At 35.2% G+C, this 26,634-nt stretch overlaps 1 protein-coding gene and 1 pseudogene across 10 annotated transcripts in view; one reads left to right on the top strand and one right to left on the bottom strand.

Moving 5' to 3' along the window:
- The window catches only part of BCAS3 (BCAS3 microtubule associated cell migration factor), a 619,432-nt gene that overhangs the window by 153,051 nt on the left and 439,747 nt on the right, over positions 1 to 26,634 (top strand). For all 10 annotated transcript variants that reach the window (XM_030295988.1, XM_030295991.1, XM_030295990.1 and 7 more), the window contains 2 exons: positions 11,214 to 11,290; positions 18,293 to 18,376. In XM_030295988.1, the coding sequence (XP_030151848.1) occupies positions 11,214 to 11,290; positions 18,293 to 18,376 (161 nt within the window). The remainder of the gene's footprint in view (positions 1 to 11,213; positions 11,291 to 18,292; positions 18,377 to 26,634) is intronic.
- LOC116737763 lies at positions 7,314 to 10,023 on the bottom strand (annotated as a pseudogene).

Here is a 26,634-nt window from a genome sequence, read left to right on the forward strand (position 1 = left end):
GGCCAACAGGGACATGTATCTTACATATTTCCTACCATCTCAGCTTCCAAGGTTTTTAACATAGAAAAGCCTTCTTAACAATATCCAATATCCTTGTCAACTCTTTATTTCTACAACTCATTTTCATGCTGCTTATGCTACATTTATTTTGAACCCCACTCATTATTCTCATTTCTTTGCAGGTACACTGTTGCTTTCTTTTCCTGCCTCAATTGGCCTTTTCACTAGCACCCTGCCTTCCCAGAATGTATTAAGCCTACATATCTTTCTAGGCCCTGTATCTGTTTTAGTTCTTATGTGAACTATTTCCTGACACCTTTAGTTTAAAGCAACCTTGCCTTCTTTTAAGTCCCCAAAGATAACAATTTCCAAAGTCTGTTGGCAGAACACTAGACCTTCAACATGTGCAAATCAGAATGCCCTGGTCAAATATACTCAGGAAATGCTGTCTCCTATTAGAGAATGGTAATGGTGATTAACCTTTTTATACTGCTTAAATTTATTTACTGCATTTCTTTTTTTTAAAGAAAAAAAATTTTTTAACATTTATTTTTGAGAGACAGAGTGAGACAGAGCATGAGTCGGGGAGGGGCAGAGAGAGAGAGAGGGGAGACACAGAATCCAAAGCAGGCTCCAGGCTCCTAGCTGTCAGCACAGAGCCCGACGTGGGGCTCGAACTCACAGACCACAAGATCATGACCTGAGCCAAAGTTGGACGCTTAACCGACTGAGCCACCCAGGCACCCCACAGGTCATGATCTCATAGTTATGAAATTGAGCCCCGTGTCAGTCTCTATATTGGGCATGGAGCCTGCTTAAGATTCTCTCTCCCCCCTCTTCCTCTACCTCGCTCATGCTCTCTCTTTCTTTCTCAACCCCCCCCCCAAAAAAACAAAAAAAAAACCACCCCAAAAACAAAAAAACAAACCCCAACTCAGTTTGTTAAAGATGAAAAACCTTTATCACAGCTATTTTCTGGTTTCAAAGCATCAGTGGCCCTTTACCAAGATGTTTAGTTAACCAATATAGTTTAGAATGTAGTACAGCTCTGTTACAGGTCATCAGATAAGGAAAAAATTATTAATATAAGATCAATACTGACCTCATGGAGGAGGTCTGAGGTAGAAATTAATAGTTTTTGGTGAATATTTAAAGAAATGAATATATGAATGCATATATGAGTGAAGATTCTCCTACATATTGTGTTGGAGTAAATCCAGAAATTTTCTTGAAATATGAGTTTATTTGAAAAATGTATGTTTGTAGTCATCAGCTCTTGAGTATCTCTCCTGTACATGGAGTGTTTCCCCTTTTGAGAATACGAAGATCTGTTTTATGAGCCTTTAGCAAGTACAAACTATCAGTGAAGTTAAAGATGAATGGGAGACTGAATCATTATTACTCTTTCTTAATGCTTTTGTTTTTTCTTTTTTAGTTGAATATCCTTTGGGACCTTTGCCATGTAGTCCTAAATGCTTCCTTCTGCATTGCTGGACCCACCGAATAGTTGAAATAAGTGTTATTGAAGTGTTAGTCTCTCTTGTATTCTGTGAATTGTGCATGATAAGAAGAAGAGATCTGGAGGGATCGGCAGTGTATATAGTATTGGAGTCAGGTGCCTTATAAGTGACATACAGCTTTATAAGTAAGTCTTGGTCAAGTGGCTGGAGGCCCCAAGAAGTGAGTTTTTAGTAATACCTGATCCATTAGGATTATTACTTATTCTCTCAGTGTAGTGTTTGTAAAATAGCTCTCATGATATCGGGATGCCATAAAGTCTATTTAATGTGAAGGTCATTAAATCTGAAAGGTATGTTACTAAAAAATATTGAAAACTGGGGTAGTATAAAAGTACACCTGTCATTTCTGGCGATAAAAAAATGGAAATAAGTGTAATAAACTGTGCTTTAAAGCCCAGTGATGTCTTTTGAGGACAGATGTTTAGTATAGTTGTCAGAAGGCAGGATAGTGCATAACCTTGGGAGAATAGGACTGGAGGGTATATGAGATTGGGCTTTTGGGATTCTATAAAGTTTTGGGGTTTTTTGTTTATTTTGTTTCAGGTACTGCATATGCATATATATGTTCACTTTGTTGATTTGGGAACTTATGTGTATATATACATATTGTACTGAAATATATAGTTTACATAGAAAAAAGAGTTGAGAAAGCATCAACAGCAATGACAACAACAAAAGTCTGTGATTTTCTGAATACTATCCATTGTGGCATTTCACAAGTCTTCCCAACCCCTTCATCTATGAATACTCTGACCAATAGTGGTAACACACCGCATTTCATATTTCTGTGGAGAAGTATCTCATTGTTAGTTACATATTATTTTACTTGACTTGAAAACCCTAGAGATTGGATTTGTGTGAATGATGTAGGGTCGGTAAGATTGATAATATTTGTCAAATATTTGTATTAAGGAATGTAGCTTCTTGTCTCTGAAATGCTGCTTCACCTAAAGTGATTTATATCAACATGTTGAACAAAATTCTGCATAACCTAATATTTAAGATCAAGGAACAAGCGAGCCATTTCCTAACTTGATAGAAGCTTTTTTTTCTTTAATTACTGCCATCTTCCTACTATTCTTTTATACAGACTGAAACTTTTAGCAGGTGAAACGAGTCATGTTTATATTTGTTTCTCTAAATTTGGGTTATCCCATGAGTATAAGCCATCCTGCCTGGGGCACTGAAAAGATGCAGCTGAGCCAGGCGGCATACTGAAAATAGCATTCGTTGTAGTCCATTTGCCTGTGCCACATAGTATTTCTCCAGTGATTGGTTTCTAGTTCTTGAAGAATTAGGACCAAAGCCCACATAGAATGACATATTCTCTGCTTAATGATAATGTTTTGATCATGCAAGCATTTGATTTCTAAAGTAGTTTGAAAAGCTCTTGTATAATACGATTGTGAGTGCCTCAGTTATATATGAATACAATGATGGGACTGTAAAATAAGTAGAGACACCTGTGTCCATCAGAGAAGGCATCATGGGAATTTGTGACAGAGGGTGGAAGGATCAGGTAAAGAGAGCTGATAGAGAACTGGAAAGGGAATGCAGCCAATATAATGAGAAAGGAGACACCTTTGTATTTGCCTGTATAGAAACCGTGGCCTTCAGCAGCTGTCTGGTGTGGAAATTCAAAACCCATGTATGATTAAGAAAACAAAAGACAAGGACTGATAGATGTCATTAGCAGTCATTTCCAGTGTGCTTAAATTGAAAGTTAGATATGAAGTCTCTGGAGAGACCAGAGGATTGTGTAATAAGTAACTCTTTTCAGTGGCCTCTGTATTTACTTTGGGGAGGAAAATTTATTCCTTATAATCCTAATGTTATTTCTTAGTGTTACTATGTGTATTTTTGATTTATGTTAATGATGAATTAACAAATACAAGGAATGAATTTAAAGGATCTTAAAAATGTAGGATTATTTTTAGTTTTGGAAAGAAGAAGCTTCCTTTTTATGTTTAGAACCAAATTTGTAACATTTATTAGGAGAGATGGGCAGGTTAATGTGAGCTCCAAGCTCAGGACAAGTTAAAAGTCAAATCTATCCCTCTTCTTTCAGGTTCCCATCTCTATACTGCCATGATGTTTTCACAGCCTGGGCAGTTGCCCAGTACAAAGTGGACACTCAATGGATATGTGTGCAGTGAACTAACTTGTGACTTTCCTATCCTCTCCACATAATTCCTACACATTTAACCCCACAATGGCAATACTCTTAAATTCATGATACATTTATATACATGAAAAATAAAGCAAAAATAAGTCAGAAAGCTGATGGAACTTTAAGAAGGTCATTAATCAGGGGTGCCTGGGTGGCTTAGTCGGTTGAGCGTCTGACTTTGGCTCAGGTCATGATCTCACAGCTTGTGGGTTCAGGCCCCGTGTCGGGCTCTGTGCTGTCTCCCTCTCTCTCTCTCTGCCCCTCCCCCACTTATGCTCTGTCTCTCTCACTCTCAAAAATAAATAAATGTTAAAAAACAAAGAGGGTCATTAATCAGTTATAAGAAAGTCAAATTACTCTCTTAAAGTGGTGTTTAATATTTTATGTGCTTATATGTCTTTTTGAGAGGGTGTTGAGAGTTTTTTTCTGGACTTCATAGAATATGTGGTCTTTTGTGACTGGTGTTTTTTTTTTTTATTGAACATAGATAATCATAGTTCATGTTGTAGGATGTCAGTTCTTTTAAAAGGTTTTTTTTTATATTTATTTTTTTAGAGCAGGTTCTTAAAAAATTTTTATTTATTTATTTTTTTGAGAAAGAGCATGTGTGCAAGCTAAACAGAGGGAGAGGGAGATAGAATCTCAAGCAGACTCCACACTAGGGAGAGCCCAGTGCAGAGTTCACTCTTAACAAACTATAAGATCATGACCTGAGCCAAAATCAAGGGTTGGATGCTTACCCAACTGAGCCACCCGGGTGTCCCAAGAGCAGTTTTAAGTCTACAGCAAGACTGAACAGAAGATACAAAGATTTCACTGTCCCTATACATGCATAGTGTCCCCCATTTTCAATGTTACTTATCAGAGTGGTACATTTGCTACATTGACACATCATTATCAACTGGAGTTTGTAGTTTACCTTAGGGTTCAGTCTTGGTTTTGTACATTCTGTGGGTTTGGATAAATGTATAATGACATATATCCATCATTGTAATATCATACAGAGTATTTTCGCTGCCCTAAAAATCCTCTGCTCTGCCTGTTCATCCCTGCCCTCCCCGCCCCAGCAACCACAGATCTTTTTGTTATCTCCATGGTTTTGCATTTCTTAGAATGTCATGTAGTTGGAATCGCATAGTACATAACCTTCTCAGATTGACTTTTTCTGTTTGGTAATACAATTCAAGTTTCTGCCATATTCTGCCTGACTTCAAGATTTACTATCAAGCTACAGTAATCAAGACAGTGTGACAGTGGCAAAGGAATATACAAATAGATGAGTGGAACAGAATAGAGAGCCCAGAGATAGATCTTTGACAAAGGAGCAAGGGTAGTACAATGGAGCAAAGATAGTTTCTTCAACAAATGGTGCTAGAACAACTGTACGTTCACATGTGAAAAACTGAAGCTAGACACAGTCCATACAGCCTTTGTAAAACTTAACTCAAAATGGATCACAGACCTAAATGTAACACACAAAAGTATAAAATTTGTAGAAGATAACATAGAGAAAACCTAGATGACCTTGAGTATGGTGATGACTTTTTAGATGTAACACCGAAGGCACAATTCATGAAAGAAATAGTTGATAAGATGGAATTCATTAAAATGAAATACTTATGCTCTGCAAAAGACAGCATCAAAAGAATGAGAAGGCAAGCCACAGACTAAGAGAAGGTTTTTGTAAAAGACACATCTAATAAAGGACTATTATTCAAAATATACAAACAATGCTTAAAACTCAACAAGAAGAAGCAACTGAATTAAAAAATGTGTCAAAAACCTCAACAGACACCTCACCAAAGAAGATACACAGATAGCAAATAATCATATGAAAAGATGCTCCACATCATATGTTTCTAGAGAAAGTAAAATTAAAACGAGATACCATCACACACCTATTAGACTGACTAAAATCTAGAACACTGACAATGAACACCAAGTGCTGACAAAGATGTGGAGTAACGGAAACGCTCATACATTGCTGGTGGGAATGTAAAGTGATATAACCACTTTGGAGGATGAGTTGGCAGTTTCTTACAAAACTACACATATTCTTACCATACAATCTAGCAATCACACTCCTTGGTATTTACCCAAAGGAGTTTGAAACTGACGTCTGCTTATAAAACTTGCACAGTTGTTTATAGCAGCTTGATTCACACTGCAAGCAAGATGTTCTCAGTGGGTGGATGGAAAAATAAGCTGTGGGATTTCCAGACAACGGAATGTTATTCTTCATTTCTTTTTATTGCTGAATAATATTTAATTGTGTGGATAATACCATATTTATGTATTCATCAGGTGATGGACATTTAGTTTGTTTCCATTTTGGGGCTATTATGAATAATATTTTCATGAATGAAAGGTTTTTGTGGGGACATACACAATTGACCCTTGAACAACATGGGGGCTAGGAGTACCAAATGCACACACAGTTGAAAATCCACGTATAACTTTTGACTATCCCAAAACTTGGCCTACTGTTAATCAGAAGGTTTATCAATAACATAAGCAGTCAATTCATACATATTTTGTATGTTATATGTATTATATACTATATTCTTACAGTCAAAGTAAATAAAATGTTAGTATGAAAATCATCAGGAAGAGAAAATACATCTACAGTAGTGTTCTGTAAAAAATCTGCATAGAAGTAGACCTGTGTAGTTTAAACTCATGTTGTTTAAGGGTCAACTGTATTTTCAGTTATCTTGGATATAAGTATTTGTGTGGACACGTGTTTTCATTTCTCGAGTATGCAATGAGGAGTTGAATTGCTGAGTCATATGGTAATTCTATCCTTAACTGCTTGAAGAGCTGCCAGGCAGAGTGACTGCACCAGGTTACATTCCCACCTTCAGTGTATGAAAGTTCCAATTTCTTCATATTCTCACCAGTGATTGTTACTACCTTTCTTTGATTATAGCCATATTATTAATATCTCATGAAATGCTATCAGATTGTACTTTTGATTTGCGTGTCCCTGATGGCTAATGATGTTGAGCATCTTTTCATGTGTTCATTCACCAACATATATCTTCTTTGTCAAAATTTATGAGTTATTTGTGTTTTCTTTATCAAGTTGTTACAGTTCTGTTTATATTCTGGATACAAGTCAGTTAGACATATGTTTTGTAAAACTTCCATTCTTAGTTTGTTTTCTTTCTTAGTGATGTCTTTTGAAGCACAAATGTTTTAGTTTTGATGAAGTACAATTTTTCTATTTTTTTCTTTAAATTTTTTTTATAAATGTTTATTTTTGAGAGAGAGGGAGTGCACAAGCAGGGAAGAGGCTGAGAGAGAGGGAGACACAGAATCTGAAGCAGGCTCCAGGCCCTGAGCTGTCAGCACAGAGCCCAGTGCGGGATTCGATCTCATGAACTGTAAGATCATGACCTAAGTTGAAGTCGGATGCTTAACCAACTGAGCCACCCAGGCGCCCTACTTATTTTTTTCTTTTATCACGCATACTTTTGGTGTCATATCTAAGAAAGCATTGCTTAATCTAAGGTTATGAAGACTTACCACTATGTTTTGTTCCAAGAATTTAATAGTTTTAACTTTTTTGGTAGTTTTATGGTTTTAGTAACACAAATATGACATGTACAGAAGCTGTTTGTCTATTCATTTTCTTTGCTGTGCAGCCTGGCCTTGGGATTGGTGGCTCTAATGGCCAGCTGGGCTACTCTTTCCATAGTGGCTTTGTGGTTCTTGGAGGAGACACTGTGAGCAATCTCTGCACAGTAAGATTTGTTACACATCAGCAGCACTTTATGACATTGTGGACTAGGAACTTCCAGAAGCTACTGGACAGCATGTGCTTTGTTTTGTTATTGCTCCTGTAACCAGTGTTGGGCATCAAAATCTGGCTCTTGAATCTTCTGTACACCCTGTTGTCAGTGCCTCTGGGTTTACACCGGTTGCACTTAATTTTGACATATCAGTCTGACAGGTGCCGGATGAACTTCTTGGTCCTCTTTTTTATGCTCGTGGACTTCACCAGAGGTCTGAGGGCAGCTAGGAGATGGCTGCCACCCTGCAGGCAGTGCCAAGGAAGAGAGCAGTACTTTTAACTTTTTCATTTAAGTCTTTGATTCATGTCGAGTTAATTTTTGTATGCAGTATGTGTGAGGTCAGGTTTCAGTTTCATTCTTTGGCATGTGGATATGGAGGTGGCCCGTCATCATTTGTTGATAAGACTATTCTTTCCCCATTGACTTGTCTTGCTACCCTTGTTGAGAGTTAATTGACCATAAATGCAGACATCTGTTTTTTTTCAAAAAGGTCTGAAATCTTTTGAGTTGTCTTTATCAAGAAAAATAAGGCAGAGTGTTACAGAGAGTAGTTAAATCCTTTGTTTTTCAAAATGGGATCAGGTCACCTCCCCATTAGGGATCAACCTTATGGGAGGATGCCATCTAAAATTGTATCAGTCTCCTGGTGCCTTTAAAAATATTTCTTTAGTAATGGAGGAATCTTCATTTAATGTGTTATTCTTGGATTTTACCTTTATTTCGATTTGGAAATCTCCGTATTTTTAATATACAGTTCTCTTATTTTATTCACAAACATTGTAAAACATGTTGGAATTAGTCCTAGTATTATAGAGATTGGGTCCCCCCCCCCCCTTGTTTTCAAAGTTTAGCTGGAGGCAGTGGTTAATTTTTAAAGGAGTCATGCTTATAAAGTTGGGATAGTGCTGAGTGGCTGATGGTCTGGTGATTCCAGCTGTAAAGTGTTTTTTGGAGAACAGAAAAACAATTTGCTTTCATTCTAGTACATAATAATTCTTGAGGTCCACTGAGTTTGTAAAAACATTGACTCAAAAAGTGAAATGAAGAATTGTTAACTACATTTTTCCTTTAGTATCTTCTAGTATTTGGAAAGGAGAATATACTTATTAAGATCTATTGAGATGAAATTGTTACCTGAATTGAGTGATAGTTAGATTACATTGACTTTAAAGTTCAGGGCATTAGCTACATATAATGTAATGCTGAAGTTCACAAGTATTTATTTCTGTTTTTCATTTGGTTCTTTTTTTCATGACATTTTAAAAGGGGGAAGTTGTCAAAAAATATTTAAAAGGGGGAAATTTTCTTATAGGACATTTTCCAGCTCTGAAAATATCTATGGAATATGTGTTTGAATTAGTTTACTCAATGGGATTATAATAATTAAATCTATGAAGAGACTGCACAACATATGTTAGAGTGTATTGTCTTTGTACTATTTTAGTGGGCCTTGGTCCTTTGTATGTGTCCATAATATGTGGACACATTCAGTGGATATATTACCTAGAGGTCAGTTTTCCCAAAATCCAAAACATCCCAAACACAACCCTTTAAAGCTTGAAAGAAACAAAAAGTTGTGTTTTTTTTTTTTTAAGATGAGCAAAAATTAGAAACCTCATATTTGATTTGTATTTCATTTGACATATGGATCTTCTCTTAGGGCCATTATCTGCTTTATAAAATCTTTATCTTCTTTAAAAAGGAAAACTCAGGGTACCTGGGTGGCTAAGTCAGTTAAGTGTTCGGCTCTTGATTTCGGCCCAGGTCATGATCTCACGGTTTGTGAGTTCGAGCCCTGCATGGGGCTTCACACTGACAATGGAGGACCTGCTTGGGATTTTCTCTCTCCCTCTCTCTCTCTCTGCTCCTCCTCTACTGGAGCTCTCTTTCTCTCTCAAAATAAATAAATAAACTTGAACAAATAAATAAAAAGGGAAACTCAAAATAGATGGCATTTGAAGGAGCTCAAATGAAAACTGCTATGTCATGGAAGCAGCAGCAATGTGTGCTTCTTTAGTGCTTGCGAACACAGTGACACTAGCGTTTCAGAATGGTGACTGTTGCTATTCAGAAGGCTTTCTGAGTCAGAAAGCATGTAATACATGTTTACAAAAGATCTATGTTTTTGAAAGATTCCTATTAAAAAAGTGGCTTTGAAATGAAAGATCTGGCTTTTAGGTGAGCACACTATTTGAATATTTGAAAAGTTTTCTTAATTTGTTCAGATGTATTTATCAAGCTGCATTCAGGTGTTATTCTAGGCAGTGGAGATTCAGTAGTGAATGCAACAGACACAAATTCTTGACCTTACATACCCCCTAATCAAGTGGGAGGAAGATAGAAAATAAATTTAAAAATAATAAATATATCACAGAACATATAAATTATTTTTATTATTGAAAGTAAGTCTTAAAGTAGTTTATTGTTCTTTTTCTCATTAATAAGTATGCTTTTGGATAAAAAATTATCATACATTGATAACTCTATTCCTCTTAGGGTCAGTAACACAGACCAGGACTTCTGCAGGGTAACACATTGTCAGGTGTGCAGTTTACAATTCAGGTCATGTTATTTTTTTGCTATTATGGTCATGATTCAGGTAATTTGGCTATTATTTTGCTACAAGAAGAAAAGGGTTTTGTTATAAAATCTTGTTTGTCTCAAGATTGTATAAATTTAGATTCCAAACTGGGACCTAAACTGTGAAATAGAATATCTCAGTTTGATCCTCTGGTGTACATTTTGGAGGAGAACATTTGTGAAAATATTAACCAGATACTTGTGGAATGATAAACTTGAAGTTCTTTAGTTTAGGCTTTTTGTGTTGTCTGATTTTTCAGTTGCCTTTGAGTAGATCCTTTAAAGCTGTTTTGTGACTCAGTGAAATATTATTTTGTGTAGTTGATGATGAGGGCATTCGACTCGAAGACCTAACTGGCATGGCTAGGAGGGGAGAGGAGAGCCTCTAGGATGACAGACGTCACTTACTTGACTGAGTTGTGGTGTGTCTTGGTTAGTAGTTCAGGAAGACGGCATTGGAGTTTCCATGCATTGATGGTGTCCACTATCACGACTGTATGATTTATTCTTCCTGAGAGGAGGAGCCACAAAGCAATCCTTCCTACTAGTTTGCTATTGGCTGGACTGAAAGCAAGAAGAATGAAGTAGAGTGCTTAATGTAAATACACAAGATTATGCAAATTAGTTTTCCATCATCTTTCCATTGAAGCAATCTTGGTGAATTACGTTGTCTCCCTGGTGCCTTACTTAAGTACTTGCTCTGTTTTTTTCTTCTCACCAGTGTATCATCATTTTCTTTTTAGGTGTTTGTTATCTTTTGCCTTTAAATTCATGAACCAATTGTATCCTTTTTCTTTCTTCTCTAAACATTGTTGCTCGACCTAAAAGCATTGTTTCCTTTTAGCTACTCTTTCTTGTTCTAGGAGTAACTGTAAAAAATGCCCAATTTTTGCTAAAAGTTATTACCAGTTGTTCCCAGATTTGTTTCTTATTGGAATGGTGCCAAAACCAAAAGGAAACTGTAGAGGGGGAAAAAGAAAGAACTTCACTTAGCTATTAAAATAATGACCAGTTTTATGGGAATTTTATGTGAGACTTGAGAAAATAAAACCATTTGGTTGTTTTGTTTTTATGGCATCAAAATATGATGCGCCAACAGAAAACTTATTAAGAAATATCTCAATATTGCCATTTCAAATTTTTCAGGCTGCTATCCGTGCCCAGGGCCCAACATGAATCCTATTGCTCTTGGGAGCCGTTGGCTTGCTTATGCAGAAAACAAGGTAAGGTGTGGCTCATGTTTGGATTGTTTGTAATGGAGCAAGTGTTGAAGAATTGTCCAAAGTTCATTGCCAACCAATAATGAATATTTAACTTACTAGTTTTTCTTTGGTTAGATTTTGGTTTTAATTGGGCAACCAGTAATTATCCTATCTCCCTTATTGCTTAGGATCAGTATTTGGGCTCAACTTTAATTTTCTAGGCTTGGTTTTTGTTTTTTGTTTTTTAATTTTTTATGTTTATGTGTTTATTTAATTTTATTTTTTTATTTTATTTTTAATTTTTTTTTAAATTTACATCCAAATTAGCATATAGTGAAACAATGATTTCAGGAGTGGATTCCTTAATGTCCCTTACCCATTTAGCCCATTCCCCCTCCCACAACCCCTCCAGCAGCCCTCAGTTTGTTCTTCGTATTTAAGAGTCTCTTCTGTTTTATCCCCCTCCCTGTTTTTATATTATTTTTGTTTCCCTTCCCTTATGTTCATCTGTTTTGTCTCTTAAAGTCCTCATATGAGTGAAGTCATAGGATTTTTGTCTTTCTCTTGACTAATTTCGCTTAGCATAATACCCTCCAGTTCCATCCACGTAGTTGCAAATGGCAAGATTTCATTCTTTTTGATTGCTGAGTAATACTCCATTGTATGTATGTATGTATGTATGTGTGTGTGTGTGTGTATGTATATGTATATACATATTTATACATATATATATACATATATGTATGTATATATATATATATACACACACACACACACCACATCTTCTTTATCCATTCATCCATCGATGGACATTGGGCTCTTTCCATGCTTTGGCTATTGTTGATAGTGCTGCTGTAAACATGGGGGTGCATGTGCCCTTTCGAAACAGCACACCTGTATCCCGTGGATCAATGCCTGTATCCCTTGGATCAGTGCAATAGCTGGGTTGTAGGGTAGTTCTATTTTTAGTTTTTGGAAGAACCTCCATACTGTTTTCCAGAGTGGCTGCACCAGCTTGCATTCCCACCAACAATGCAAAAGATATCCTCTTTCTCCGCATCCTCGCCAACATCTGTTGTTGCCTGAGTTGTTAATGTTTGCCATTCTGACAGCTGTGAGGTGGTATCTCATTGTGGTTTTGATTTGTATTTCCCTGATGATGAATGATGTTGAGCATTTTTTCATGAGTCGGTTGCCCATCTGGATGTCTTCGTTGGAGAAGTGTCTACTCATGTCTTTTGCCCATTTCTTCCCTGGATTATTTGCCTTTTGGGTGTTGAGTTTGATAAGTGCTTTATAAATTTTGGATACTAACCCTTTATCTGATATGTCATTTGCAAATATCTTCTCCCATTCTGTCAGTTGCCTTTTAGTTTTGCTATGTGTTTATTTTGAGAGAGAGAGAGAGAGAGAGAGAGGGAGGGAGGGAGAGAGAGAGAGAGAATGAATTCCAAGCAGGCTCCTTGCTGCCAGCACAGAGCCTAACGCCGGGCTTGAACTCACCAGCTCAGGACCTGAGTCGAAACCAAGAGTTGGATGCTTAACTGAGCCACCCAGGCACTCCTAGGCTTGGTTTGTTTGTTTGTTTGTTTACTTTTAATGTTTATTTTGAGAGAGAGAGAAAGACAGAGAATGAGCAGGGGAGGGGCAGAGAGAGAGGAAGATACAGACTCTGAAGCAGGCTCAGGCTCTGAGCTGTCAGCACAGAGGCCGATGTGGGGCTCAAACTTACGAACTGTGAGATCATGACCTGAGCGAAGTCGGGCGCTCAACCGACTGAGCCACCCAGGTGCCCCTAGACTTGTTTTTTTATAGAGAACTTTACTCCATCGATCTTAGGCACAGCATTGATACTACTTTAATAGCTTCTGTGGAGCTAGAAATCAGGGGGCAGGAATGACTTAAAAAAATTTTTTTTAAAATGTATTAATTTTGAAAGACAGAGCATGAGTGGAGGAGGGACAGAGAGAGAGGGAGACATAGAATTCGCTCCAGGTTCCGAGTGGTCAGCACAGAGCCCAATGTGGGGCTCAAACTTGTGAACCGTGAGCTCATGACCTGAGCCAAAGTCGGCTGCTTAACTGACTGAGTCATCCAGGCGCCCCAGGAATGACTTTGTTTTTATTGGTAGATTGGGAACTGAGGCATAGAATAATTTAATTGATGTTATGTGTCTACAACTAAATCTAAACAAGGGTTAAACTATTTGTCTTAATAATTAAATCATAGGTGATCACATTTTGTTGAATCTTTTAGTTGTTTTTATGTTTTATTTATGTCCAATTCAAAACCAAAGACAAATTGAATTTTCAGAAAGAAAATGTGAAATCTTTTTTATACCATTTAGTGCCCTTCATGTGAATATAGGATGAAATCTAAAAAATATTACAGACTTCAAAGAAGATTATCATTTTTTGTTTCATTTTAGTTTGCTTGTATAGTTATATATTGAGATAATAGCAGAATAATAGGAAATAATATTTATTGAAGAGTTCTTAACACAAATCTGGATATGGTAAGTACAATAATTATTTGGAGAAACTACATAGCATGTAAATCTCTGGAATTCACAAAATCAAGAAACTACTGCAGAAAGTTATTTTTGTAGATGAATTCCTTGATACTTTTTCCAAAATTCTGTTTGCTACAGATAGATACTTTGTATCTTACTGAATGCCATGTTTATGCTCCATTCTGTTATTTCTCTTCATTTTCTAGTATATCTCATAAAAATAGCTCTTTACAAATTACTCTTTTCAAACAAGACAAGAGGCATACAATTCAGTGTGGTAACATAATGGTGTCTTCAAATGTTTAAATATATAATACGTTTCTTTGAGTGATGGAGACATCCAACAAGAAGATGTATAAATTGTCCCTTGGTTCTTGTAGATGTATTCTCACATGTGGGAAAGTACCCATTTAGAATTGTAGGTGATATGCAAATAGTTACATATCGTTTTCTAGCAGAGGAAACTCCCTTCACAGATACATACTGGGTGTGTGCCAGTTATCTTGCTTGTCTTGCCTTTGTAGAGATATGTGTTGATAATATCTAGCATTACATACAGAGATCAGAAAGTGTAGTGGCATTTATGGGGAGTTTGCTAATCAGATAGCTCTACCATCCTTTGGAAGAAATATTTTCAGATACATGTATTTCCAATAGCATTTATGTAAATGCTAGTATTTATTAACAGTTTCTGATTGTTTTAGTACCAGTGTCTGATTGCTTTGGTTTTGGGGCTGAGTGTGGAATTGCAAACTTAATTGAATTTTGGAGTAACAATCTTTTTTAATGAAAATGCTTTTTGACTAAAATTTTAAGCAAGACGCCATATATACTGATTGGGTTTGCCTTTCTGTGGTTCTCTTTATTTTATTTTATTTTATTTTATTTTATTTTATTTTATTTTTTATTTTTTAAACTTTACATCCAAATTAGTTAGCATATAGTGCAACAATGATTTCAGGAGTAGATTCCTTAGTGCCCCTTACCCATTTAGCCCATCCCCCCTCCCACAACCCTTCCAGTAACCCTCTGTTTGTTCTCCATATTTAAGAGTCTCTTATATTTTGTCCCCTCCATGTTTTTATTTTTGTTTCCCTTCCCTTATGTTCATCTGTTTTGTCTCTTAAAGTCCTCATATGAGTGAAGTCATAGGATTTTTGTCTTTCTCTTGACTGACTAATTTCACTTAGCATAATACCCTCCAGTTCCATGCACATAGTTGCAAATGGCAAGATTTCATTCTTTTTGATTGCCAAGTAATACTCCATTACTCCATTTTACATATATATATATATATATATATATATATATATATCACACCACATGTATATATGAATGGATAAAGAAGATGTGGTGTGTGTATATATATATATATATATATATATATATACACACACACATTCCATATATATATACACACACCACATCTTCTTTATCCATTCATCCATCAATGGACATTTCGGCTCTTTCCATACTTTGGCTATTGTTGACAGTGCTGCTATAAACATGGGGGTACATGTGCCCTTTCGAAACAGCACACCTTTTTCCTGTGGATCAATGTGTAGTAGTGCACTTGCTGAGTCGTAGGGTAGTTCTATTTTTAGTTTTTTGAGGAACTTCCATACTGTTTTCCAGAGTGGCTGCACCAGCTTGCATTCCCATAAATGGTTCTTTTTAAATGTCCTTTTAACTAGGAAAGCTTATAGAAAAGTTGTAAGAATAAATATAGTACAAATAGCACAAAGCACACCCATATATCTTTTACTCAGATTGACCTTTTAATTATTTCAGAGTAAGTTGCATATATCACATTACTCCTAAATACTTAGTCAATTTAATCTTTTTTTTTTTTTTTTTTTTTTTGAGAGAGAGAGAGCGAGAGAGAGAGAGAGCACAAGTGGGGGAAGGGCAGAGGGAGAGGGTTCATCTAGCATCTGCCCTGTCTCAGCCCTGGAATCTGCTACTTCTTATTTTCCTGGTTCCTTTTAATGGGCCAGAACTTTAGATACTTAGCTTTGTCCAGTAGATGTGCTCATTGTTACTGGGGTGTTTTTACTTCTAGACACTTTCAGTGGACAAAGTTTGGAAACACACATACTTCTATGCATACATAATGGGAAAATATACAAATACATATATGTATTTGTACACCTATACACACACACACACACACACACACACGTATTTTGGAAATGAAGGTTAGACATTGGTATTTTCCACAGGATTCTTTCCTTTCATCCTCCATTTATTTCTTATTTATATGTTCCTTGTTTCGCATGGGAGACTCTGATATCACACATTTATTTCATTTGTTGAATCCTATAATGGCAAAAGTAATTGCAGAATTGTTTGCTCACACAACTACAAATATCAAGCCAAATAAAAAGAGTTCAGGATTTCTTGTAGTTCTCTCCAGTCCCACTGCTGCCCCAAACTGAAGATATACAGTCAAATACTGTGTTCAAATATTACTTTGATTAGATTATCCTTATCTCTCCCTTTCTGCCTTCCTTCATTGTTGTTACAGTTTTCATTTGATATCTAATTACATACACTTATCTTTATTTTTATGTTTTATTTACTTGCTTATATATTTCATTGTTATATGTATTTATATTTCCCTTTCTTTCCAAAAGATTAAATAATATACTTGCTCTTTTGTATGTTGCCTTTTAACTTATATTTTTTGAAAATCAGTCCATTTTATAGAGGTTTGCACTACAGAAATTTCTGATTCATCTTTAATTTTGATGAATTGAGTTGCAAGTGTAATTTTCTAACAAGTCTAAAGTTTTAAACAAAAATTTCTGGCTTAGTTATGTTTGTGTTGAAATGCTGACTCGGTTTCAGTTGAATTGAAAAAGTGATAGTGTTGCTTATTTTCACATATTTATCCTTGATTATTTTAATTACTGGAAGCAGAGAAAAGATGGTAGTATTTCCAAGATAATGTCTTTCATTGCATATGTGGCAGGAGGCAGCAGAGGGATAACTTGCATAATTCTTTGAAATTGTATTTATGACTGAATGAGCGAGTGAGTGAATGAAAGGGATACTTTTTATTAGCTGAAATGATCACTTTCAAACTACCTGTTTTCCCCTATGTGAAATCACATTTGTGATCATCTGTCATTTGAAAAATTTCCTCACTACTGGCCTTGAAATTTGCTCATGCAACAACACGTTTAGTGTGGCAGCTTGACATTTCATATCAGACTTCTAAAGATACCCCATTATAACATATTATTATTGCTTTGAGCAATTGCTTTTCAATGTAGTGTCAGCGATATAAAAATTTTGATTTTAGAAGAATAAAAAGGTGACATTCATATTTATCAAATAATCATGTTTTAAATCATATAAGCATTTTTGTTTTTATGTTTTGAAAGAGGTAGATTCTTTCTGAATTATGTAGGCTTTTAAAATCATAACACAATGTGGAGCTTTTCTAATACTCTAAAATTGTCATTTTATTTTTTTAATTTTTAAAAAGTTTATTTGTTTATTTTTGAGAGAGAGAGAGTGAGCAAGCAGGGAAGTGGCAGGGAGGGAGGGAGGGAGGGAGGGAGAGAGAGAGAGAGAGAGAGAGAGTCCCAAGAAGGCTCCGTGCTGTCAGCACAGAGCCTGATGCAGGTCTCGAACCCACAAACTCTGAGAAAATGACCTGTGCTGAAACCAAGATTGGATGCTTTACCAACAGAGCCACCCAGGTGCCCCTGTCATTTTATTAAAAAATTTTTTTTTTAAATATAAAGATCTGGCTAATGAATTAAAAAACCCTAAATTTAGGAAGTGTAGGAGCAGTGGAGATTTTAATCCGGGTTTATTGCTTTAGTCCATGAGAGAATCATGCTATCAAACTAGTGATTCACTTTGAAAATTGAATCAAAGTGAATTGATTTGGTTGGTTTATTTACATCAGTCGTCACTAAAGGCACGTCTTTTTCATTCTGTGGTAATACTAGTAAGCCCTCTGAAGTGGACAGCTACTATATGCCTCACAGTTGATTTATGCATGGTTTGTGCCACTATTCCCCTGACTTAATTGAAAATGGAAATATGATAAATTATTTTGCCTCTTTTTTGGCTTTTCTTTTACCATCTTTATGTAGGAATTAAGAGGACAAAACCTCCAATTTGCTAGTATGTTAAATATTTAATGTTAGAAAGTCAAGTCTAAGTCCTTTGATTATGTTTTAAAATTTATTTGTGGAATGGCGGCCAGATCCCAAATACTACCATTTTAGAGTTTATGAATTCTTAAAGACTATTCATCTGATAATTAAAAATTGTATTTGAGCATGACACTGCCTGAGTGGCACCAGTAGATTATAAAAAGAGGGAAAAGTGTCTTGGCAGGGCTTTTAGCTGTTTGCCTGAAACACTCATACAAACATTCACCCCTCCCACCGTCATTCTGCTTGATAAATAAGCTCTGTCCTAATAGCCTGTAGAATTAAACAGTTTAATAGGAATAACTTTCTGGCTTTTTTCTCTGTCTCTTTTTCCAGTTGATTCGATGTCATCAGTCCCGTGGTGGAGCCTGTGGAGACAACATTCAGTCTTATACTGCCACAGTCATTAGTGCTGCTAAAGTGAGTATTGAGTAGTCCCTAGGAATTGTGATTTTGTGGAGTAAGTATCAGGTTTCTCTCCTGAATTGTGTTGAAATTTTTCCTTCCCTTTTTGTTCACAAATGTGGAATAAACTTAAGTAAGTCAGAATATTTTTGCCACTCGTGAAGATTGATGACTACATAATTAGATATTTAATCTCTTAAGGTTCATAAATCATACATTATTTTCTATTATAATGATTATAGGGTTTGTATTTATCAAATTTTAAATAGTTAAGTCTGTTAGCTAGATTAAAGTCTATTATATAATTAATAACACTTTTGAGAGAAGTTTTATATATATGTTTTAAGTAGTGACTTCTGGGTTCTTTTTCTGTGATTTCCATCATTCCATCTATACTGACATCCTTTTGTATCTTCGAACATTTATGAATCTTCTTCATGTAAAAAGAATATTATTCCTTAAGAAAACTTGCGTCAAACCCCTGGCACATTCAAAGACTCTTTCATGTCACAGGGCTGCCCTCTGTGTGTTTGTCAAGTGAGCTCTGTTTGTGTGTGTGCGAGGGTTAATTTTGATGATGGCTCTTAAACTTTATGCTGATTATAAGGTATTCTTATAATCACTATCCTTTTGAATTGTGAAGTATACAACAAAACAATTCTAATAATAGGGATGACATAGTGAATCTAAATGACAGTATGTAATAGAAAGCACAACTATTCAGAAAAGAACAACAGTTTAAAGCAAACCACAGGGAGGGAATGAAAGGTCACACTGTTTTATGTAAAACAAATACAAAAATACTTCAAGATTGATCACAAGTACTTACATGATATGCTTTAGAATGTGTTCCTTGGTTTGATGAGAGAAGCATTACATATTTTTTACTCAGAAAGGAAATGAAATACTGAATGTCTTTATGCTTACAGCACTATATACTTTGGATTTTAGAATGTTCAAAAAAATGGCTTACTTTTCTCCATTGTGTATGTAAAAATTATGATGGTTTTTTCAGTGAAGAGAATTCTGAGACAGAGTAGCCAGCATCAGTGTTCTTCTATAGTTAGTTTATAATAGATCCACAAAATATACCAATGAGATCTAGTTCTCATGTATTATATTCCTTTTAGACTTATCTGTGCCATACATGTTAATTAGGATAGTTCATTGTATTATCATTTGAATAATTTTCAGTTCTGTGGTAGTGGACAGCTTTTCAGGTCTTCTTTGCTATAATGTGTTTGTGTGCTTACGTAAAAGAAAACTGACCTGCTTCATTCAGTAACAGTTCTGCTGTTTAACTTTTAGCTGAATGTGGACATGTGGACAAACTCTAGCTAAATGAGGCTAGAGTTAATGTGCTTGGAAAAGAACAAGTTTGAACTCTCCAGTTTTCTATACCACATATTGAGAACTGTGAGGGATAAGCTCATGTCTTCCACATTTTAAATTCTCAGAAATTATAATGATGACAACACTCTAATCCAATCAGTTTCCAATAGACCATTGGTCACCAGTGGAATTGGTGTTGATTGAAATTCATCATTAGCTCAGGCAGTTGATAAAATTCTGCCATTGACCCTTGAATAAAGTAGTTAATATTTAATTTTTGTTTAAATGCTTTTGCCTGATTTTTAAAAACATTTTTACTTATTTTTTTAATGTTTATTTATTTTTGAGAGAGAGAGAGTGCAAGAGGGGAGGGACGGAGGGGGGGCGGCGGCTTAGAGGATCTGAAGCAGGCTTTGTGCTGATAGCAGCAAGCCTGATGTGGCACCTGAACTCACAAACCTGGAGATCATGACCTGAGCCGAAGTTGGACACTCAACTGACTGAGCCACTGAGGCACCCCGCTTTTGTCTGATTTTAATGCTTATCCATGCTCCTATTTATAAATTTACAAAATGAAAGAAAAACGAAACCATAAACATAAAAGTTACCCATTTCTTTTTTTTTCCCCCACATTTTTATTTAAATTCCAGCTAGTTAACATACAGTTGCAACATGAGTTTCAGGTGTAGAATTTAGTGATTCATCACCCACATACAACACCTGGTGCTCATCACAAGTGCCCTCCTTTTTACCCATCACCTATTTAACCCATCCCCCTGCCCACCTCACCTCCAGTAGCCCTCAGTTTGTTCTCTATGGTTAAGCGTCTGTTTCTGATTTGCTTCTGTTTTTTTTCCCCCTTATGTTCATTTGTTTTGTTTCTTACACATACGAGTGAAATCATGTTTTTTGTCTTTCTCTGACTTCTTTTGCTCTCTAGTTCCATCCATACTGTTGTAAATGGCAAGATTTCATTCTTTTTTATAGCTGAGTAATATTCCATATGTACATATTATATATCCATCTTCTATATCCATTCATCAGTCAGTGGACACCTGGGCTCTTTCCGTAGTTTGGCTCTTGTTGATAATGCTGCTATAAATATACAATAGGGTGCATGTATTCCTTTGAATCAGTATTTTTGTATCCTTTGGGTTGGTACCCAGTAGTGCAATTGCTGGGTTGTAAGATAGTTCTATTTTAATGTTTATTTTTGAGAGAGAGCGAGAGCGAGAGCGAGAGCGCGCAAGTGAGCATGAGTGAGGAAGGGGCAGAGAGAGAAGGAGACACAGAATCCTAAGCAGGCTCCAGGCTCTGAGCTGTCAGCACAGAGCCCTATGTGAGGCTTGAATTCACCAACTGCAAGATCATGACTTGAGCTGAAGTTGGACGCTTAACTGATGGAGCCACCCAGGTGCCCCAGATAGTTCTATTTTTAACTTTTTGAGGAACTTCCATACTGTTTTCCAGAGTGGCTGCACAAGTTTGCATTCCCACCAGTACTGTAAGGGGGGCTCCCCTTTCTTCGCATCCTCACCAAACCTTTGTTTCCTGTGTTGTTGATTTTAGCCATTCTGACAGGAATGAGGTGATATCTCATTGTAGATTTGATTTGTATTTCCCTGATGATGAGTGATGTTGAGCATCTTTTCATGTGTCTGTTAGCCATCTGTAAAGTCACCCATTTCTTGAGTCTTACTGGACTTACCAGGTAGTAAAATCCATATTGTACACTGCCTTTTAAACTTATGTGTAACTTATATGCCATGAAATATTTTTGAAAACACTTTCATATGTAATATTTATGTACTTATGGACTCCTGTGTTACCATGAATGTTTTGAGATTTACTTAAAAATATTAAGTTAATTTGGTATTTAGTACTAGTATTTAGTTATTTTCCTGAAATTCTACCAGAAATAGAATGATCCTTCATTTCACTTTCAAGGTATGGATATTTTATATAGGAAAGATTGGAAAGTTGAGATGATTTTGCCTCCTAAGTGGTAATTTCTTCTAGTAAGATATTAGATACAAGAAACTTTGTGGGTAAATTAGCTTTCTGAGGTATAAGGCAGTTCCAGTTTTCCATGGTAGGTACATCAGAATTAAGTAGTCCTTGTTACTATTACATTATGTATTATACTTCTATTTATATTAGTATATTCACTTATGAAAATTCATCATGATGTACACTTATAATTCCTGTACTTTTCTGTATGAGGGAATATAAGTTTACTAAGAAAAGAACAATGTCACGTATATATCTTCAGGCCTAGAAACCTTTTCCAGAGAATGCTCACATTTAAGAATGAACAATGGCAATATTACAAAGACTCTTCCATAGAATAAGAGATAATGCCTAATATTGTTTTATGATGCAGGATGACCTTGAATCTTGACAAGAGCATTGTGAAAAAGGAAAACTATAGTCCTGTCTTACTCATGAACATGAAAAATCCTGAAAAATCCTAAACAAAATATTAGCAGAGAAAAATTAAATATGTTGTAAGGATAATGTGTCCCAATCCAGTTGGGATAATTCCATAATATAAGGCTGGTTTATTACTCAAAATCAATGAATGTAATTTGTACATGAACAGAATAAAGGAGAAAAATTATATGATTATCTTAATATATACACAAAAAGGGTTTGATAAAATCAAACATATATGCATTGATAAAGTCTTTTAGTAAATAGTGATCATTTCTGGTTCTCTAGAATTCAGTTTTTTCTCAAATTACCAAATTGTTTAAATGTAGTAAACATAGTTAATATAAAGTCTTCCTGATAACTCCAATGTCTGGCTTCTTTTTGGGTGTATTTTTATTGTTTGCTATTTTTGCTGGTTCTCACTAATGATGTCTTGACTCCTTGTTTGCCAGAATTTATTTTAAAAATCTGTAGAAACAAGTTTGAATTTGAGATACCAGAGTTCTGCGCCACTCTTAGTCTTGGACCCTCCAAATCCAGTTTCAGGGATTGAGTTCCTTAAGGAATTTAAAGCTCACCTGAAATAGTTATGGGAGCCTGATTACTACAGATTAACTATTATTTCTATTGTTGTGTTCCTTTGTGCCTCAACCAAAAACATGGAAACTCATTAGATAGATCCCCTTGGACATGACCACCTAGTACCACAGGTCCATCAAAAACACCACTCAGTCTCTTAGAAGTCTCCTCTAGAATCATCAGATCCATCTAGGCCTAAATACCCAACTCACATGTGTGCGATTTTCTTGTTCTCTTGGATTTGGATCTAGAAGCTCTCTACTATCTTGTTAAATATTCAATACCTTTAAGCAGAGTTAAAAAAAAAAATTCTCCTCGGTTATCCTACTTGCTTTCATTGGTAGGATTGATCTGATTTACCTAGCCTGCCATTATTGAAAATAGAAAATAAAATTTCTATTTATTTTCTGCCTACTTATTTATCTACTTAGAAATGATAAAAAAGGTAATTTTTGAGATACAACATGGAAAATATTTAAAAAACCATGTAGTATGTGCTCCTTAAAATACTAATCTTAAAATATTAACTTTGAAGAACTTGTGAAATCACTTTTTCTGAAAGTGATCACTTGTCAAATCACTTTTTCTGAAAGATTAATCATTAATATTTTTCTCTTGCTGATGACAGCTGCTTATATGACTTCATAGAGGTTAACCACTTTGTTATACAGAAGGACTCATTATTAAATTTTTATTCTTATTTTTTGTCTCACTAGATACTTGTAAGCAAAAATATATTAATTGCATATGTACTTGGATCTCCTTAGAGGAAATAATGTTTTTACAGTTTCTCTGGATTTTCAAATAGTAGTTAAAATTTATCTTTCTACTTCTAGATTTTTCTCTTTGTTTTTCCAAATAATTTATTTGGCTTTCCTTATACAGAATGTAATGGTGATGAATTCTCTGTGGCAGTGCTAAGGGGAAAAATTTAATACTTAAATAGTTCAAATTGGGTTATTTTGATACATTTGTAAAATCTTGGTCCATATTTCCTAGTTACCACATATTACCACCTATTTGATTTTTTCTTTTAATGTGTTTTAACCCCAGTGTGGTAAATTGATTTAGTAAATATGCCTCTTTTTTCCCCCTGGTTATCTGATAACTTCTTAATGACAACTAACAGCTTTTGTGAGAGCAGCACCATTAGCACTAATGGACAGGGGTGGACAGCTGATATGGCATGAGAAAGGTTAAAGATGACTAGTGACCCTTTGACAAATCTGTCTGCACACAACAGAATAAGTACCATGCTCATTTGAATTTTTGGTCTGAGTGGATTATCTGACATATTTGTTATAATCTTACATTCAGCTCTCTTACGAGATAGAGTTTGGTCCTGTGGATACTCCTGTTAAGGTTAGTCAGGAATATGGTAAACTTTTTAGCTACCTCAGGCTGTGAAGACACTCAGTGTAAGTTAATATCTCCATTTGGCCAAATTAGATTTTTTTTAGTCCTAATTTTTACTGAGTCTTCATCCTTTTTTTGGTATGTTGAGAAAATTATCAGGTATGTATACACTCTTTTGACTAAAATGTAATGAAAAGACTACTCTGAGGTGATTTAGATATTTAAATATGTTATATAGACACTATTAAATAACATTATATATTTCTTCTGGACAATGTGTTTGAGTGTAACATGGAAACAAATTTCTTCTAGAAGCAAAGGTCTTTATTGATGCAGAAAACTTCCAGTACCCCTCTCTCATCCCCTGCATTATACCTTATTTTGAAAGTTAATGAACTATAATAGATAGTACTATCTTGTCACTTACTATAAAAGTGCAGATTTGATGACTGTTAAGTCTTGGGTTTAGATTTTATCCACTAATAAGATGACCCCACTGGTTGTTGTTAAGTTGTGTGTGTGTGTGTGTGTGTGTGTGTGAATTATCAGTAACTCTTCATGTGTTATGAGGCTTTGTGAAATATACTACTCTGTTTCCCCCTTCCTGGAGTTTTTTCCTCGTTCTCTTGTATTGACTTTTCCTTTTATCTTATGGTTTCTTTGGTACATTTCTTCCCACTTTCTGTTTGCTCCAGTTATTTTAGTTTTATTCCTATTCATTGGTATCAAAGCATGAAAGAATAGGCTCAAGGGCAAGTTGGGAGGATATACAACCAAAGGCTTGAAACCTGAAAGGCACATTCCTTTGATAAAGGGATAGCTCTGTTTAAGTGGGAGCATCTCCATTAGCATTAATGGAGTAAGTATAGCAGCTGAGGCATCTTAGAGGTTAATCAGGCTTCCTAGCCAGCTTTGACATCAATACACTGTGGCGCCTGATTTTGTTGGTCCTTCAGAGGCTTTCTTGACAACACTAACAGACTTTGTGTAAGTCATTTCTTGTGAATTATTGAAACAAATGTTTGGCTGCTAATTGAGGAACGCTAATGTGTTTTATAATCACTGCAGCTTGAGTTTTTAGTGCTAAACAAAGGAGTTACAATTGATTTGTGGCCTTTTCTTGGTTTCAGTCAGCTGTAAGTTACATCTTTTTGCTCAAGTTCAGCAAATGGCTTTGATGGTCATTTTATTTAAGTATTTATTAGGACATACTATTATGGTCTTCATTCCCCCCACCTCCCCAGAATTTGTCTGTGTTCTGAATTCATGAAGTGTGAGATCACAAGTAGTAACAGGAATAGATTACAAAGCAGTACTGGTTGGTGGTTAAAATCAGGCTTTGGAGATAGACAGTTCTATTATTGAATTCCGGCTTTGTCATTGGCTAGCTGTTTGAGATGCTGTTTTGCATCTACTGTGGTCTCAGTTTTCTGTTCTATAAACCTGAGGTGTTGTAGGAAATCTGTACAGATCATTTATGTTAAGAGCCTTGACAAGTTCACAGTTAAGTTTCCACAGAACATAGTTACAGTAAAATGATACATATATTACTAGTGTTATATGGTGTTTTAATGAAAAATTTCCTTGGAAAATAGATTTCCTTATCTTAATTCCAATCTAATTGTTGCTTAAATCACGTTTAGGCCTTTATAAATTACCTTCTTTGCCTACCATTTATAAAACTATTTGAAATATTATGTATATTAATAATTTTCATTTTAAAATTTAGCTATAGTATATATCAGAGTATAGGTGAGCATATTTCTTTGATTATTCTGAAAAGAGAGTCACTTCATTAAAGGTTAATTTGCAATATTTTAATAAAAACTTTCTCACAATTGGAATTGGAAGAAAATTATTTCTGAATGTCTGTATTACATGTAAATTTTGATATATCCATGTAATCTACATTACTTATTTTGGCTCTACTGGTTAGATCTTTTTTCACTATTTATGAGTCGCGTGCTTTTCTTTTTGTTTTTTTTTTCTCTTTTAGACAAAAAAATCCCACAAAAACCTGTTGTTACTTTAACATTATTGTTAAAGTAATCAGATAATAAGATTCACATAAAAGAAAAATACTCACATGAATTAGTTTATCTATTTGCTTCAAATGAAATGGAACTAAAATGTAATTATAAAACACCTTAAGTTGTCTTTAATTGAAATAGTATATTAGAAGTATTACATTGAATTGTTTTCTGTTACCAGAGAGAAAATAACCTTCTTAGCTAATCTTTTATGATGTTTTATTCATCTAGTAATTGGTATCTTGGATGGAGACTGTATTTCTACGTGCCAAATATTTTTTTAATTGAGGTAAAATTGGTATATAACATAGACTTTTACATGTACATTATAATTGACATCTGTATGTACTACAAAGTGATCACCACCAAAAGTCACCATTCATCACCATCGAATTGACTGCCTTCACCTATTTTGCTCACCTCCCAACCCCCTTCCCCTCTGGTAATCAATCTGTTCTCTGTATCTGTGAGTTTGTTTTTATATTCTTCTGTTTGTTTCTTAGATTCCACTTATGAATGATATCAAATGGCATTTGTCTTTCT

This window comes from Lynx canadensis, chromosome E1, assembly GCF_007474595.2.
Source record: "Lynx canadensis isolate LIC74 chromosome E1, mLynCan4.pri.v2, whole genome shotgun sequence".
Classification (NCBI taxonomy): domain Eukaryota; kingdom Metazoa; phylum Chordata; class Mammalia; order Carnivora; family Felidae; genus Lynx; species Lynx canadensis.